Here is a 16,032-nt window from a genome sequence, read left to right as displayed (position 1 = left end):
CTCACACAGGTAAACTGTGGTACCACGCAGAGATGCCTCCTCATCCAAGGCATTCCCCGGCCGGATAAAATAGCTCACATCGGCGATGTGTACCCCAACCTAGAACACACATTAACACACCGTCACCACCCTCACATGCATGGATGTGTAATGACAGGGTGATACCTGCGGCCTGTAAGGGTAATTAAGGTTATAGCTGCATTACATAATGCCTTATTATGAAGGGGCGTATCTGGGGTAAAGGTCAACGGCGGAGTCAGTCGAGAAGCTCCGGGAACCATCCCGAAGGGCCTAGAAGGTTCTAGAAAGGGGGCGTGGCCAGAGGTGGAGCTTGGCCACTCCAGGCAGATATAAAGAGCACCGAATCAGAACTTCGGGGCTGTTAGCGTGGGGTCTGGGTCCTGGTTGCGTCGCTACGGTCGTCATCTCTTCGTCTCCGACCACGTGGCTGGTTCTTCTGCAAGAGCAGCTCTGTCTCCGCCGCTACGCTCGTCAACCAGCCAGCGTAGCTACGCAGGACGCAAATGGGCTGCGTGTTTGTACTGCCTAGGTGTAGCCGCGTTACGAAGTGTATCGCCCTGTGTGCTTTTAATAAATAAGACGCCTTCTACTAGACGTCTGGCGGAAGTCGCTCACTCCACATGCATGCATAACCTCCACCATAGCCACTCCAACCAAAGCACAATAATGTGAAATGAAATGCACACCCATTACTACCTGCTGCATTCATTGTGAACCAGGCATTCGGCCAGTGACGTGGACACTTAGGCCAGTGGGGTCTTAGCCATGGCTTGGCTCAGGCTTGGCTCTCGCGCAACATGCATTGAGATTATTTCTATTATTTTGGCTGCTATAAATGTCCAAATGATGGGCCACTTTGTTGAGCTATTCAGTTGTGGCCAGGTCACTAATCAAAAATAAATCAATACCTCAGTGGGCTTTTCCTGGTAAGATGGGGATGGTTTAGTTGTATTTGTTTGTGTTTGGGTTATTTGTTGATCTTTCTTGTACTTTGCACTACTATTATGTTTTTGTACTGTTTGCTGTTGTAACGTTCTTACCCGCCTCTACTGGACATGTGAAAAATAGCTTTATAGCTCATTGGATTCCTCCAGTATAAATATTCTGATTCTAATTCTCAATAAGCCACATCAAAGCAACGCTTAAAACCCAAGCTGCCTCTAAGCATTGTTACAGCCCTGAGCCTCCGTGTCCCTTGTGCCTCCACGTATATCTCTGCATGCTCCCAGCCACGCTCAGAATTTCCGTGAGCTGAGCCTGAGCCAAGGCACAGCTGAGCCACTCATACTTCTTTGGAGGCAACGGAGCAGATCAAGCCAGAACCAAGCCATGTTGAAATCAGTCCTGACCGGTGTTAGCCATGACTGGAACTAAACCAGCTTGACAGGATGAATGTGCAGTGCACTTATCATTGTGCCACTTAAACTCCCCTTGTAACCTCCGCTAGCATTGACAAAACCATGAAAGGAATAGGCACGAATTACCGCGACCGTGACCACGATTACCACCACCAAATGAATACCTCGGTGTTCCCATTGTCGAGCGGTTTGCAGTGTAGGGCATCGTCGATGTCTGTGCAGCCTGGAGGATCCACACTGCAGATGGACAACGCACGAAGGTCCTCCCTGCCAGCCTGGTCCTTGTACGGGACACACACAGCACCAGGTTCAACAAAACGCTGCCTTACAACAAACAAAACACAGGGTGAGCCATACATGGGTAAACCAACTTCATTCTAATGGCGTTCTATCTTCTCAATAGGCGACTGAATATTCTGAAAGTACAGTCCGTTCTCCTATAACTCTGCGTGTTTTCATATCGTGAATTAGATATAATGCGATGAATGCATTAGGGAACACATTTTTTCATAACATGGATGCGAATTGGATAAAAGGCGATCGAGTGAACAGAACTGCGTTGTGCGAGGCAGAATAAGCGGTTGTACGGTTGCCTCGGTGTAGCATCACACAAGGCGGGATGTTTCTGGATGCTTCTAGATGCTACTCACGTACCCGAAGTCTTTGTTAAGCCTGCGTACGCATCTCACGTGTTATCGCGGACTGTGCTTTACCCTATATTATTTATTATGCGATTTTTCCACAATTCGGTGTTCTTCAGGAACGCAAGTACAGCGTTATAGGAAAAAAGTCTGTAGTCCCCTTGCTCCATTCATTTATGTACTGGACCATCTCCACGGCTACTGCAAAGTCCTCCATATCCTGGCTCACCACTTTGATCCGCATCTCTCGAGGCCTGCCTCTCGGGTCTCCGCCCTGGTGCTTCCATAAGTCCATCGCCTTCCTTCCTCCGATGTGAATTTCCTCTCTTCTTACGATGATGTGTCCGAGCCATCGACTTTCTTTCAGGTCGACGGCTTTTCTATATACGGTCTGCGGTAAAGGTGTAGAGCCCCGTGGCTTCTCGTTCATGACAGTGCAGCGGAAGGACCTCGACTGGAGGGAGAGCTCCAGAGAGGTCCTCTAGAAGGTATTCTACGCAGGCCAAACATCTTGAAACTATTGCGGTTTGACAGCACGTTGATGATGATGGGGGGTGTTTTCGCATTTGTCTATTGTCGGGGGCCTATACGTCGGGGGCCACACGTCATGGGCCACACCAAAGGCCACCCAGGGGCCACCAGTGGCCCGTGGGCCTTGTAATAAAGAACATTGAAGTAAAGGATTCTCACATGCACGACCGAACACACCAACACACCGCAGGCGTAAGAATTGAACTCAATCGATGAATTGACATATCGTCACACGTCTCATGCGTACCTCTGCTGTGATGCTGAACGTGGGAGGGGGCAGGCATGCAAGTACGGCCTGGCTGAAGGGCTGGTGTGGCACGTCGTGCTCCAGCAGCAGCACCTCCGTCTCCGTCTCCTTATCCCCACATTCGCCCAGAGAGCGCACAAAATGGCCCTGCACAAGCACACCGACGATTAGCACGGTTGTCTATGTATGGTACGGAAGAAGTTCAACATGCATATGCACATACGTGGCCAATCGTCACCGGTATCCCTTTTCCACTGGTACATTGGAACCCAGACAGTGCAGATCTCTCGAAGTGTCTGTGGTCACCCACTGGCTTTTTGCCGTGTCGAACCAGAACCAAACCGTAGTATGCTGGCCCCACAAGGCATCCAAATATATCCGGGGGCCGAGCAGGGCCAGGGGCGGGGCTAGCGACACGTTAATTGTGTGACGGCAGTCAGTACACCGCGGGGACGTGGCACCACAGCATCATCTGCACGTGCCTAGCCTTGTTCAAAGCATTGACCGTCCATGGCATGGATCCGCTTTTGCAGTGGATAAACAACCTGCAGCCTACTAAACCGTGCCAGCCATGGTGTCGCTCGGTTGTGCAGTGGCAAATAGGTATGAAAAGCACAACCACAATGCCAACCTTGTACCTAACGTACATTATGCAGAATATTAACCGGCATCTGTTTAAACAAAGATACAACCCAAAGAATACATCTTAACAATATATTTAACTTTTCACCAATTTTGTTTCTCATTGTGTTAATGGTATTGCACAAGACAAGCAATCTATACAAACCCTTCGTGGTCAAGGACGACCCACAGGAGCAGACATAACAGAGCTACTTCTAAGATCCATTGAAGTGAAATGCAGTCCAAATTGTAGGGGGGCAGTGCTTTTCCAACCACTCTGCCAATCAAAGTAATGTTCATCACATGGCAGTCAAACGCAGTAGTTTTCTCAGAGATGGAAATCAAACAATCGAAGTGCACGACCAAATTTAATATCGTTTTTGGTGCAGTTATTGGTGACTGGGCTGAGACTATCAACTTACAACACCTTAATAACCTAGGTTGAATCACAGGTGAGTTTGCCATGCTTTCAAACAAAAAAATATCACAGTGGTGCCACTTCATCCACCCTGACTTCCAATTCACCGTGTCACCGTTCGTGTTTTGGGTTCGACGGCTGTATTGCATACAGAGCCGCGTGGCCGCGCGTCAAGTGACAGAAGGATGAGCCCGACGATGCCGACCACGGGACAGACGGGTGAGGTGTCACGGCGTCCGGGGCGTCACGGTGCAGTCGTACGTTCGGGTAGCGGGAGTGTCGCAGCCAGCCACCGATGGCCACCACGATGCGGTGGGCCTGCAGGGACGCTGCTTGTCTTGTCTCCACCCGCACTCGTGGCATGCGGCGGTCCGCGGGCGTGAACAGGTGGCGGGTGGCCTGCAACACGCCCAATGAGCCCCCAGTAAGGCATTCAACAAACTGTTTGGGCAAGTGCCGTCAGCACACACCTATTCAAGCTGGTACGGCAAACGACGGGGTGGGTACGGCCAGCACCATGCCCGACCGCCTTTGTCTCCACAGCGCTGATGTTTACATGCCACATCAGAGACTCATTTATGGCCGAGTCGACCTAGGGAAGGGCCCAAGACAGGTTCAGACATTTGGCGCTGTTTATTGGTTATGAGCGATAAATATAATCCAACTCGGGTCCCAGGATTCGTAGCGCAGCGCGCTAACCGCTACATTACCGCTCCCCACACGTACACACACACATGCAGATCAGCCCACCTCCTTGATTGGGCTGGGCATGAGCATGCCGCACAGCGGCCTCGAGTTCCGCTTGATGATGCCGACCACTTTGCCAGTGGGCCGACGCATCTTCCCACTTTCGGCTTTCAGCTGGAGACCAAAACAAAGGACAAACATCGTGTTGCGTAATCTAAGCAAGAGCGACGACAGCAGCAGCAGCTGGGATAGCACCGGGAGATGACAACGCAAACTCAAATGAGCACTCACCACAGTAGCGTCTCTCTCACACACTGAAATAATGAAATAACTATTTTTTTAACCAACTCACTGCATAACACAATACAATTTGGCTTGAAGGGGAAGGAGCAATCCAAAACAATAGCGCTTAACCTGCGGATGTGGTTTCATGCTGTGTCTCATCAATGTCAATAATGAGACTGATGCTTTGTTAAAATGACAAAAGATCACAGTGAGGAGTCCTCCGTAAATATTTATAAGTTAAAACAGTTCTGGCGATTGATAGAATCAACCGGAACACGCCCATCAGATACCACACGTTTAAAAAAAAACGCGTAAGCTTTTGCGACCAATATTATCTACAACAAAGGTTACCCTCCCATCTAATTCACAATTTGATGCTTAATCTCTCGATTCTTTATGATTTCACTGATTGACATTTTCTCTTACCTGCTTAGCACATCAGTCACCCTATATGTGTTTAATGTTTACGTAACGTTTTAATAAGTATAACTGTGCAATGATCAGCCTATAAATAATCTGCCCAAGCCAACTTGCACTACATGCGATTTAATATCTAACACTTGTTTATGTTTGTGCAATATTGTCGACTTTTCATAAACCACAGTTGTTTTCGTGCCAATTTCAATTAACTTCATTGCTGTACTTTATTATGTTTTGCATTTTGTCACTGTGGTATGTATGCATGTAGAACTTATTTCGCACCGTACACAGCCAACCATGCTAATCGGAGGTGCGCGGAAAGGACAACAATCTAAATACAAAAAGCAGTTCTAAAGAAATTCGTTTTCAATATAGAGGCCACCCTGTGACCCAGGTCACTCTCGCAAATGATACGTGTCCTGATCTCTTGAGTTCTAATTAAGTTAATTAAAATAAACATTAAAAAGGAGCTCAGACCGTGGAAGCGCCACCGTGTTGAGCCTGGATATGCATAACAGGTGGTATAGGCTCTGCGCCAAAATGGCAGGCAGCAGAGCGCAGTACAGCAAAATGAACTGTTGTCCTGTCCTTCTATGCTCCTGATCTATGCCCCCCCCCGTTCACCAACCCGTATCGAAGTATGGTCAAATAACCCCTACGTACATACAAAAATAGTATGAAATGATTAGCACTCCTGACTTGATTTTGAAGTAATGTAATGTAAAGTCATTTAATAAACGCAAAATCAAGCTAACAGCATCTCTAATGTGGATTGTTGTCTGGTCACACGGTGTTCATTATGTTTAAGGTCTCTCTTGAAGTGGTTGAGTTTTTGTTGTTATTCTTTGTTTAAACTATATTAAAACTATAATCTTAGTTTTTTTTCGGGAAAGTCACGTTGAAGGGAAACAACAAAATAATAAAATATATATAAAACAATAAAAAAATTCTCACGACGTTTCGAACATAACTCAAACGGTCGTCTTCAGGTGTGTTGGTTTGCATAAATTTATTTTTAAACGGTGCATTTATAGTTAGACGTTAACAAAGTCGTAATTAATCGCAGTAACAGTTCTATTTCCGATAGTCTGAAATCCGTTTTAGCTAAAGGTCTAAACTTTGCAGTCACACCTAAACACATACCAGTTAATGATATAATTGCCCAAGTAGACGTTGCTCTCAGGGGCCTGGGTCACATCGCTGCAGACGTAGCAAGATCTGAAATCGCTGCAACCCTCAAAAACGCTAAGATGCCAGCTAGCAACCTCAGCAAAGATGAGCGTTTTGAATTATATAAATTAAAAAAGAGGAATGATATTGTAGTCCTCTCAGCTGACAAAGGCAATGCTACTGTCATCATGGATAAAATAGAATACAACAACAAAATTAAAGAATTACTCGACGATGGTAGTTATACAAAAATAAAAAGAGATCCCACCAACAGCCTCGTCACACAAACCAACAAAATAATTTCTGATTCAACCGCATTAATTGATCAATCTAAACAGTTTTCGTTGAAACCTTCTGCTGCCAGGCCACCAAGATTATACGGCTTACCAAAAATACATAAAGTAGATACACCCCTTCGTCCCATAGTCTCTACTATCGGCTCCCCCACCTACAAACTAGCTCGTTTTTTGTCTGAAATCCTGCGTCCTTTCACTGGAAAGACCACCTCTGTGGTACAAAATTCGACTCACCTGGTATCGACAATCAAGGGTATTTCCCTGTCCCCAGACGACCTGCTTATCAGTTTTGATGTAGTTTCCTTATTCACCAAGGTTCCTGTACCTGACACCATTGCAATCATTGAAGACTTGGTTCATCAAGGACTAAACACTGAGGTACCCCCCCTGGTGAGACACTGTTTAACCAATACATACTTCACTTGGAATGGAACTTTCTACAAACAAACTGAGGGCACCCCAATGGGCTCCCCCCTTTCTCCAGTTATAGCTAACATTTTCATGGAGAAATTTGAGACTGACGCCATTCAGACTGCCACTCTGCACCCAACCTTATGGAAGAGGTACGTGGATGACACTTTTGTCATCTGGCCACATGGCCGGCTTGCTCTAGACCAATTCTTCGACCACATCAATTCCATACACCCAGCCATCAGATTTACCATGGAAGTCGAAATAGATGGCAAGATACCTTTTTTGGATGTCCTAATTAAAAAGAGACCTGATGGTTCAATGAGCCACTCTGTCTACAGGAAAGCTACCCATACGGATGCTTATCTGAAACCGGATTCCCACCACCATCCATCACAGAAGAATTCTCTCATCAAGACTCTGTATCATAGAGCCCAATGCATATCCGACCAGGAACACATAAGCAGTGAACTCAAGCACGTACACCAAGCTCTTAGGGCTAATGGTTACTCCGACTATACAATCCGCAAAGCTATCACTCAAACCATGAAGAAGAACCCTCTTGAGGAGCCTTTCAAAACCATCACTTTACCCTACATTGCGGGGGTCACAAAAAAGATCTCCAAAATCCTGAATAAACACAAGATCCAGGTCCGTTTCAACACATTACATAAAATCCGTGATCTGGTTCCGTCTGTAAAAGATGTGATTCCGGACATACAATACCCTGGTGCCTACAAACTAAGTTGCCTCTGTGGTAGTAGTTACATTGGAGAAACCAAACGCCATGTCTCGGACCGCATTCGTGAACACAAAGCAGACCTTAAACACGGTAGGACCAACACCTCGGCCGTGGCAGATCATTGTTCTAATTCAGTAGGCTCACATGCCATTCACTTTTCCAAGACAGAGGTTCTTTGTAAGCCATCTGGCTTCCATGAGAGATTCGTTCATGAGGCTATCCACATATACAAGCACAGAGACAATTTCAACCGAGAAGATGGATTCTATCTTAGCAATCATTGGAAAGATTTGATAAACCATTTCAGGTCTTAATTGATTGTTCACGCTTACAGTGGCTTTCAGACAGCATACATTATAAAAAATTTCGTCTCCCCCCTCCTCTTTTCAGAATATAGATGGGCTAGTCCTAAATAAACTGCCAAATCGTTGCGCGTGGCGCTAACGTTTTTATAAATAAATAAATGCGCCGTTTAAAAATAAATTTATGCAAACCAACACACCTGAAGACGACCGTTTGAGTTATGGTCGAAACGTCGTGAGAATTTTTTTATTGTTTTATATATTTTATTATTTTGTTGTTTCCCTTCAACGTGACTTTACCGAAAAAAAACTAAGAATATGAATTACTGCAGTCACGAAAGCTTTAAATCAAAATTTATATTAAAACTATTTAAAAACTATAAACTAAATAACTTTACCAGGTAAGGACCCTGAGAGCTCTATAGCTCTTTTTAAGTGACCTGGCCACAAATGATCGTTCAGTGAAGTATCTTATCACATTTGAAATTGATAGCAGCCACATACTCTAAGTGCATGTCAGATTGTAACTGTGGAGGGAAAAGCCGGAGGACCTGGAGAAAAATCCATGCGACCACGGGGAGAGAGACACGCACACTGCAGGTGTCTGGGTTTGATTTTGGTTCGGCAGTGTTGACGCTCCACTCACCACATCCTCTTCATTCTCTTCTGCAACGTCCCCTGCGACGCCCTCATCGTGCAGGACCAGCGAGGAGGGGGCAACCCAGCGCTCCTCGGGGAACATCTCCACGCACACGATGTCGTCGTGCATCACGCGGTTTAAATGCTGCAGCCCCTGGATCAACTCCTGCACGCAGACAAAAAAGATCCCCCATATAGTCTTAACAGACCGCTGGGCCAAGTGCTGTTAGAGAGCAGCATATACAGTAAAACCTTGGATTGCGAGTAACTTGGTCTGCGAGTGTTTTACAAGACAAGCAAAATTTTTAAAAAATATTAATTTGATAAACGAGCGAGGGTCTTGCAATACGAGCAGCTTTGTACTGCCGAGCGTCACGTGATCACAACTGATATACGAGTGCTTTGATATACGAGTGCTTTGGATTACAAACACGTTTCCGGAACGAATTATGCTCGCAATCCAAGGTTTTACTGTACAAGAGTTTTAATACCACGAATAAACAATTTAAAATGTAGGACTATGAGCCCATTAATCTTCTGAAACCAATGTTTTTCAGTAACATATGTTCAAGTAGGGCAATTTCTAGACTGGGTTTTTTTTTTCCAACAAAGGGCCAATGTACCTAATTGTTATTTAACGTTACATTTTGGAGGTGGAAATAGACCATTCATTTTGTTAACAAAGTAGTCACAACCATCATTAGACCTCCTTTGCCAGTACCAAAATATAATAGGGTTTTTCCCCTTTTTTCTGGCAACAAAACTGAAACCTCTTACAAGGAATCAGGTGTGCATTAACCACAATACTTGTGGTCAAAATGCCAACAAAAACACACTGATAATATTTGCAATATATGCGTACGCCTTTTGGCGTCCTCTGGTCTCGCACCAATTGGGTCGAGGCTCAAAAGAAAGCCGTCCCTGGTGTGAACCAATCAGTCTCAAGGACAATGCATATATTATCATAGTGTGTTTTTTGTTTGCATTTTGACCACAAGTATTGTGGTTAATGCACACATGATTCCTTGTAAAAGGTTTCAGTTTTGTTGCCAGAAAAAAAAGGGAAAAACCCTATTATTAAAGTAGTCACAATTAACGTATATACTGTAGTTGTGGTGGCGTAGCTATCGAGTGTGCAGGCAGTGCAACTGCACCAAGACTCACAGGCCGGGGGGGCAGGAGCCAGGCTATGACACCTACGTAGGGTGCAAAAGACGTTCAAAATACAAATATTTTAGCCCAGTAGCTCTTAACCTTTACTGCAGCCTTGCAGTAAAGGTTAAGAGCTACTGCTCATGCCAAGAACGCTATGCCACTGCTTAATTATAAATTTGTTTTTAAAACTCACACAGATACGATCGGACAGCATTGTTCCTTCCAGACGCAGGCTTGTGAAACGTGTACCTCTTTATCACTGTCACCGTCCCCTCGCACCCTCAGAGTCCCCTCCAGGTAATTCTCACGACTCGCAAGGAAGGTTCCCTGGACAAACCGGCCGGAGCGCACACCTTGCTGCAGCTGGGACAGCGGGAGATGTTCGGGGAAGATTACCCAGGACTCCACCACATCCTGCACACGTACACAGCACACGCACGGCACATGCACGCGTCAACAACAATTTTGCAACCGCCATCACGTAACGAGACGAAGGATCCAGTCTGATTTATCTCAGAGCAGTACGGCCATCCGTGTTAGAGAACGTTCCACAAAAGCGGATATCATAGAGCTACCTCTAGAGTTTCACCCTTCCGTCTCTGCTTTTTGGTAAATATGCCACGTTATAAATCTAGGATTTATTTGATTGATTGACCATTGATGGTGAGGATGAGACGTTCTAAACGGGAGCTGTTTAACACGTGTTCTTTTGCGACCAATATTATCCATAATAAAGGTTTTTTGGGTAAGAGCGCGTAAATGTGCGTAGTTAACCCGGCACAGACAATTAGTAAGGTTTGTTACGTAAAACAAAACGTGTCAATTAGTTACTACTGCAGCACGCCAGTGTATTGGAGAGTAAACCCACAACACTTACAAATCGAGTATATCGTTTCCCTGGCGATTACAACCAGCGAAACGTCGTACTCAGCGCAAGGCAAGTGTCCCTTTCTTCAGTGAGGCAGCTGGATGCAACGCGGAAGTGAGGGGTCGGACAAGGGTACAGGCCCGCACCATAAATATGAGGGGGGGGGCAGAGCTGATGCACGCATACGGAGTCTCACCTGCTCCGAGGCCAGTGCCAGACGGTCAATCAACTCAGGGTTGTCCAGCAAGCTGCGCACGTATTCCTCCACTGGGGGTACACAGACACGCGCAGATAAACGCAGAAATTATAATTGGCGACACGATTTACCGGACGATTTAGAGTGCCACCCAAAATGTAAATTTGTTACTTTTCAAGTCATGCCTGCTGGATTTATTAATTTTCCTGTTTAACTGAAGCACTGTTTAACAAGAGGCACTACAGACTTGATTCAAAGCTTTCGTGACTGCAGGAATTACTCTTTGGTTTTTTTCGGTAAAGTCACGTATAAATAAGAAATAATAAAATAACATAATAGCGTACGATGTTTCGGTTGCAACACAAGCAGCCATCATCAGGTACAGAAGAGCTAAATTTACGAGAGAGAGGAAACACATAACCCCAGATGTATATACATACACACAAGTAGGGGGGAACTAACACAGATACAACAGGGGACACAGAGAGAGAAGCATACCAAACAAACAGGGTTTAGCAAAATTTGGAAACCATATAAAGCAACACAGACGGTGGGTCAAAACACAATTAACGCATAGTCTGGTTGATTACGCTATTTCAAAGATTGCTAAATTGCAAGATAAGTATGAAATTTAAAATACAGACCGCGCACACACACATAGACATCCAAGTAGAGTGAACCAGCACAGACACGCACACAGTGAAGTCGCCTTAAATAGGCAGAGAAGGTAAGGCTGAGAGACAATGGGACAATTTAGCATGAGGTATGCATGGAGCAAAGGGGGCGCAGCAGCACACACTCGGAAACACCAAGGCCCACACACAGGCAGAGACAGCACAGAGACACAAATCCAAGCCAAGACACAAAGGCAGATACACAAGCAGAGACAACACAAAGACAGAAACCTTATACCTCCCCGCAGAAGTGGTTCAGACTTGATTCAAAGCTTTCGTGACTGCAGGAATTACTCTTTGTTTTTTTTCGGTAAAGTCACGTATAAATAAGAAATAATAAAATAACATAATAGCGTACGACGTTTCGGTTGCAACACAAGCAGCCATCATCAGGTACAGAAGAGCTAAATTTACGAGAGAGAGGAAACACATAACCCCAGATGTATATACAGACACCCAAGTAGGGGGGAACTAACACAGATACAACAGGGGACACAGAGACAGAAGCATACCAAACAAACAGGGTTTAGGAAAATTTGGAAACCATATAAAGCAACAGATGGTCGGTCAAAACACAATTAACGCATATTATTGGAAACAGACACATTTTGTGAACGTAACACTTAACATTTAAGGGTGAAAACGTATTCATTGCAAGTGTTCAGATCATCTCCCCATGTAAAGGGCCAGGAGTCAGTGCCAAGTCTTTTTTTATTGCTGAGAGTGAGGGCCAGAAATGAAAGAGGCTTAATTTAAACAAGATAAGCAGCAGCAGTCAAGCAACAACATCTATTTTTTATCTGTATATATATTTTAAAATATATATTGGTAAATAAAGTCATGGTTTGTCAGTAGAGCAGAAAACAATAAGATCTATTTATATCTGCCAACCGTACACTCGTTGAGCACACGTTTGGCTGATTTATACACCAGTTCTCTTCATTGCAATTTAACTAAATCACCGAGGCGATACAAAATTTAGATAACAGCATATGAGGATCTATGCACTTGATGTTGCCCATTAAAGTGAATTGTTCTCGTCTTCAAATGAGCAATGAGTGTCAGCCTCCGATCAGTAGAACTACAGGTAGGCATCACCTCAACTGAGCATATCAACAAGATTATGGAGGAGTGTGATATCACCTGGCTATGGGGTCAGCCTACAGCTGCGTGCCAGCTCATCTGGCTGGACATCCACGTTTATATGGGGCATTGTTCCCGAGCATGTCCAGTCACATTATAATCGAGCTGAATTTGTTTCACCACAATGCCAAATGACACGTGTGTACGACACCATCTGGCCAGCCACACATCTCTTACATGCTCTTCGTTGTGGTCGTAAGGTCATGGGTGTTTGCAAAGAGATAGCCCTCACCCTAATAGAGAGCGGGGATCACAACACCTTCACGTGGCCTTATCAAATGCACAGTCATTTATTCTAGGACTGTATATCGTTTCCCTGGCGATTACAACCAGCGATTTTGCTAAACCCTGTTTGTTTGGTATGCTTCTCTCTGTGTCCCCTGTTGTATCTGTGTTAGTTCCCCCCTACTTGGGTGTCTGTATATACATCTGGGGTTATGTGTTTCTTCTCTCTCGTAAATTTAGCTCTTCTGTACCTGATGATGGCTGCTTGTGTTGCAACCGAAACGTCGTATGCTATTATGTTATTTTATTATTTCTTATTTATACGTGACTTTACCGAAAAAAAACAAAGAGTAAGAGGCACTACATTTACCACTGTTAAAGAGAGGGATCCTTAAATGGGATCACGGCCCCGAGCCGTGGTATTCATTTAATCGTGAAGCTGGGGGGCAAATCGTTCTTTCTGAGGCTCCCATCTACTCGGATATTATCATCGTATTGTTGTCATGCCATTGGAGTATTATAAAGCAGCCTTTGGTAAAGTCGACCGCAGCAGATTGTTATAGGCTGTGGTGGGCAGCATATGGCGGTGAAGCAATGTCCATTGTTTTGTTCCGCGCTATCGTCGTCACCAACCCGCACTGACCAAAGGTTGTGAGATACAGCAAGTCCTCGCTTAACACGGGGGTTGCGTTCCTGACAATTGCTAAGTGAAACTAATCTGCGTTCAGCGGGAGTAATGTTCCCATAACAAATAACGGTAAAGGTGGGGGTGCCGTTCCAGCCCGCAATTTAATTGTTTTTGATAGCACAGTACACTGTTTTACATGTTTATTTTAAAATGTGTTGTGTTTATATAGTATCTCTATCAATATGCTAAGTATGACACTCCTTTAATTAAATCTCAAGTGAGAGATATGGTGAGTGAAAAATATAATGGAGCAAGATGACGCTCCGCGCACAAAGATCCTGCTGGAACAAAGACCGAGGAAGAGGAAGGTACGCTGGGTATCACAGCATACATCAGTACTACAGCTTCTAGCATCATCCAACAACACTGCTAACACCGACGCCGCTCAGAAAAGTAGTCCGTGACCACGCGCTATACTTGCAATGTAGCGAGCGCGGTTGAGCGTTAAAATCTAGAAACTTTCCATAAAAAGGTAAAACCGTGTTAAAGCCAAAACGCGTAGTGTGAACGCGCATTCAACGGGGATCTACCGTACGGTCAAACAACCTTGCACAACCTCGCACAGAACGAGGCCCACACCCAGCAGTGGATTCAAAAAGAGGGCTGTTACATGTGAAAAGCAGTGTGACAAGATTTGAAGCTTTCGTGACTGCAAGGATTCATACTCTTTGGTTTTATTCGGTAAAGTCACGTAGATAAAATAAAAAATAAAAGAAAACAATTCAATCACGACGTTTTGGAGGCAACACAAGCTTCCGTCTTCAGGTGGAATAGTCAACGCAGAATATCGGATGGCTCGGTCGTTACGGTCATTGGAAGGATCCCCCTTCTTCTGCTCCACGTACGTGTCTCTGAGACACACGACAATCAAGTTACGGCGCTGTTAGACAATCACACTGGGCGTTGCTGTGTAATCACTTGCACCCGAGTCACAGTAACAAAGTTGTGGAGTTGAAATGGTGCTTTAGAGGTCGACTAGGAAATTTGTACCTCTTCTGGGGCAGTAAAATCAGCGCAGCTCTGCGAGAAGTGTAAATCATGTAGTCCTGTGAGTTGTTAGGCATAATGTCAGAGGTTTCCCTCCGAGTGCTGCAAACGCCTTCAGGAATCCAGTTTTAATGACAAGAAATGTATTTAATAATCATGAATTACATTTATAAAACGCCTTTCTGCTCAGTAACTCAAGCCACGGGGGCGTTCAGTCCCACGAGCCGAATCAGATGCACAGTTTATTATCTCAACTGTACGTAGCACAGTTGGCTATGTACTGTGTGAAGGAAGTTCAACATACATACAATTCAAACCCCACCCCACAGAGTGCCAAAATTCAATAAAGGGAGTGCAATTAATTTCAGCCCTGGCGAAAAAATCAGCTACCAATCCTTGGCCATCTGGACAGGGGCAGCCTTATGCACAATGCCACTACGCCACCAACTCTGCTGGCCCTCATGGCACTGGGAAACAGTCCCAACGAGACTTTGCGCCACCAACCGCCACCGTGTGCCACAGTTCAGAAGTAAAGAGGCGTCAATTCGTGTGCCGTGCACACTGGATTGGCGAGATGGCTAGGACCGTTTGGAGAGCTGCGCCTACCGATGGTGCTCATTGGTGAAGGCGTAGAAGTGTTTCTGCGGAGTGGAGATGATGTCGCGAAGTCTCTTGTAGACAGGAGCGGAGCGATGGCGGATCTCCTGCAACACCGTCTATAGAATCACCACGTTAAGCAGGCACGGGTCCTCCAGCAGGTCAATCTGAGAAGCAAGCACACACGCAAACATACACACGAGGGGAGCATTCATTAGCCGGGCGGCGGTGGTGCACGCCTGTAATCCAGCACCGTTGAGGCGAGGATTCATGGATCACGCAAATGTTGCGAAACTTCTTTCCCGTGAGCATGCAGGAAGTGCCATACCCTGGATATGCCAAAAGGCAGCAGAGCAAAATGTGGACTAATATTATCTGTCCCTTGTGTATGGGATAAAGTGTTGCCCCCCCACGTGAATAAACACGCATACATTGGCTGGAATATATTGGTATATAGAGCTTGGGCAATTGTTGGTGCTGGCTCACCGCTTGGCTGCAGTGACATTGTTCATTCAATTTGCATGAACGGCGCTCCACCTAAAACTAAACATTATTATATCATATGATCGTAATGTGGGTGTGTGTCTCAAGAGGTCTGAGCGCTGAGCTGGTACAGCTTTGCCTGTCAGTCGACACAACTCCCCACATTCGGCTTGCAGCTGAAGAAAACACTCAGCACTGCCATCCCCTGGTCACCTGACAGTCACACG

General features: G+C 45.4%; 1 protein-coding gene across 1 annotated transcript in view; it reads right to left on the bottom strand.

Annotated features, from left to right (window-relative positions):
- The window catches only part of LOC142905583 (exosome complex exonuclease RRP44-like), a 67,711-nt gene extending 63,018 nt beyond the window's left edge, over window positions 1-4,693 (bottom strand). Inside the window, exons 1-2 of the mRNA XM_076052210.1 lie at window positions 4,588-4,693; window positions 4,069-4,236 (exon numbers count right to left, since the gene is read on the bottom strand). Of these exons, the coding sequence (XP_075908325.1) occupies window positions 4,069-4,236; window positions 4,588-4,677 (258 nt within the window). The 5' untranslated portion in view covers window positions 4,678-4,693. The remainder of the gene's footprint in view (window positions 1-4,068; window positions 4,237-4,587) is intronic.
- Window positions 4,694-16,032: the final 11,339 nt, after the last annotated feature.

Source organism: Petromyzon marinus, chromosome 55 (genome assembly GCF_048934315.1).
Source record: "Petromyzon marinus isolate PM22_M1 ecotype Great Lakes invasive population chromosome 55, UKy_Petmar_22M1.pri1.0, whole genome shotgun sequence".
In the NCBI taxonomy this organism is placed as follows: Eukaryota; Metazoa; Chordata; class Hyperoartia; order Petromyzontiformes; family Petromyzontidae; genus Petromyzon; species Petromyzon marinus.
This window is presented reverse-complemented; position numbering and strand designations above follow the sequence as displayed.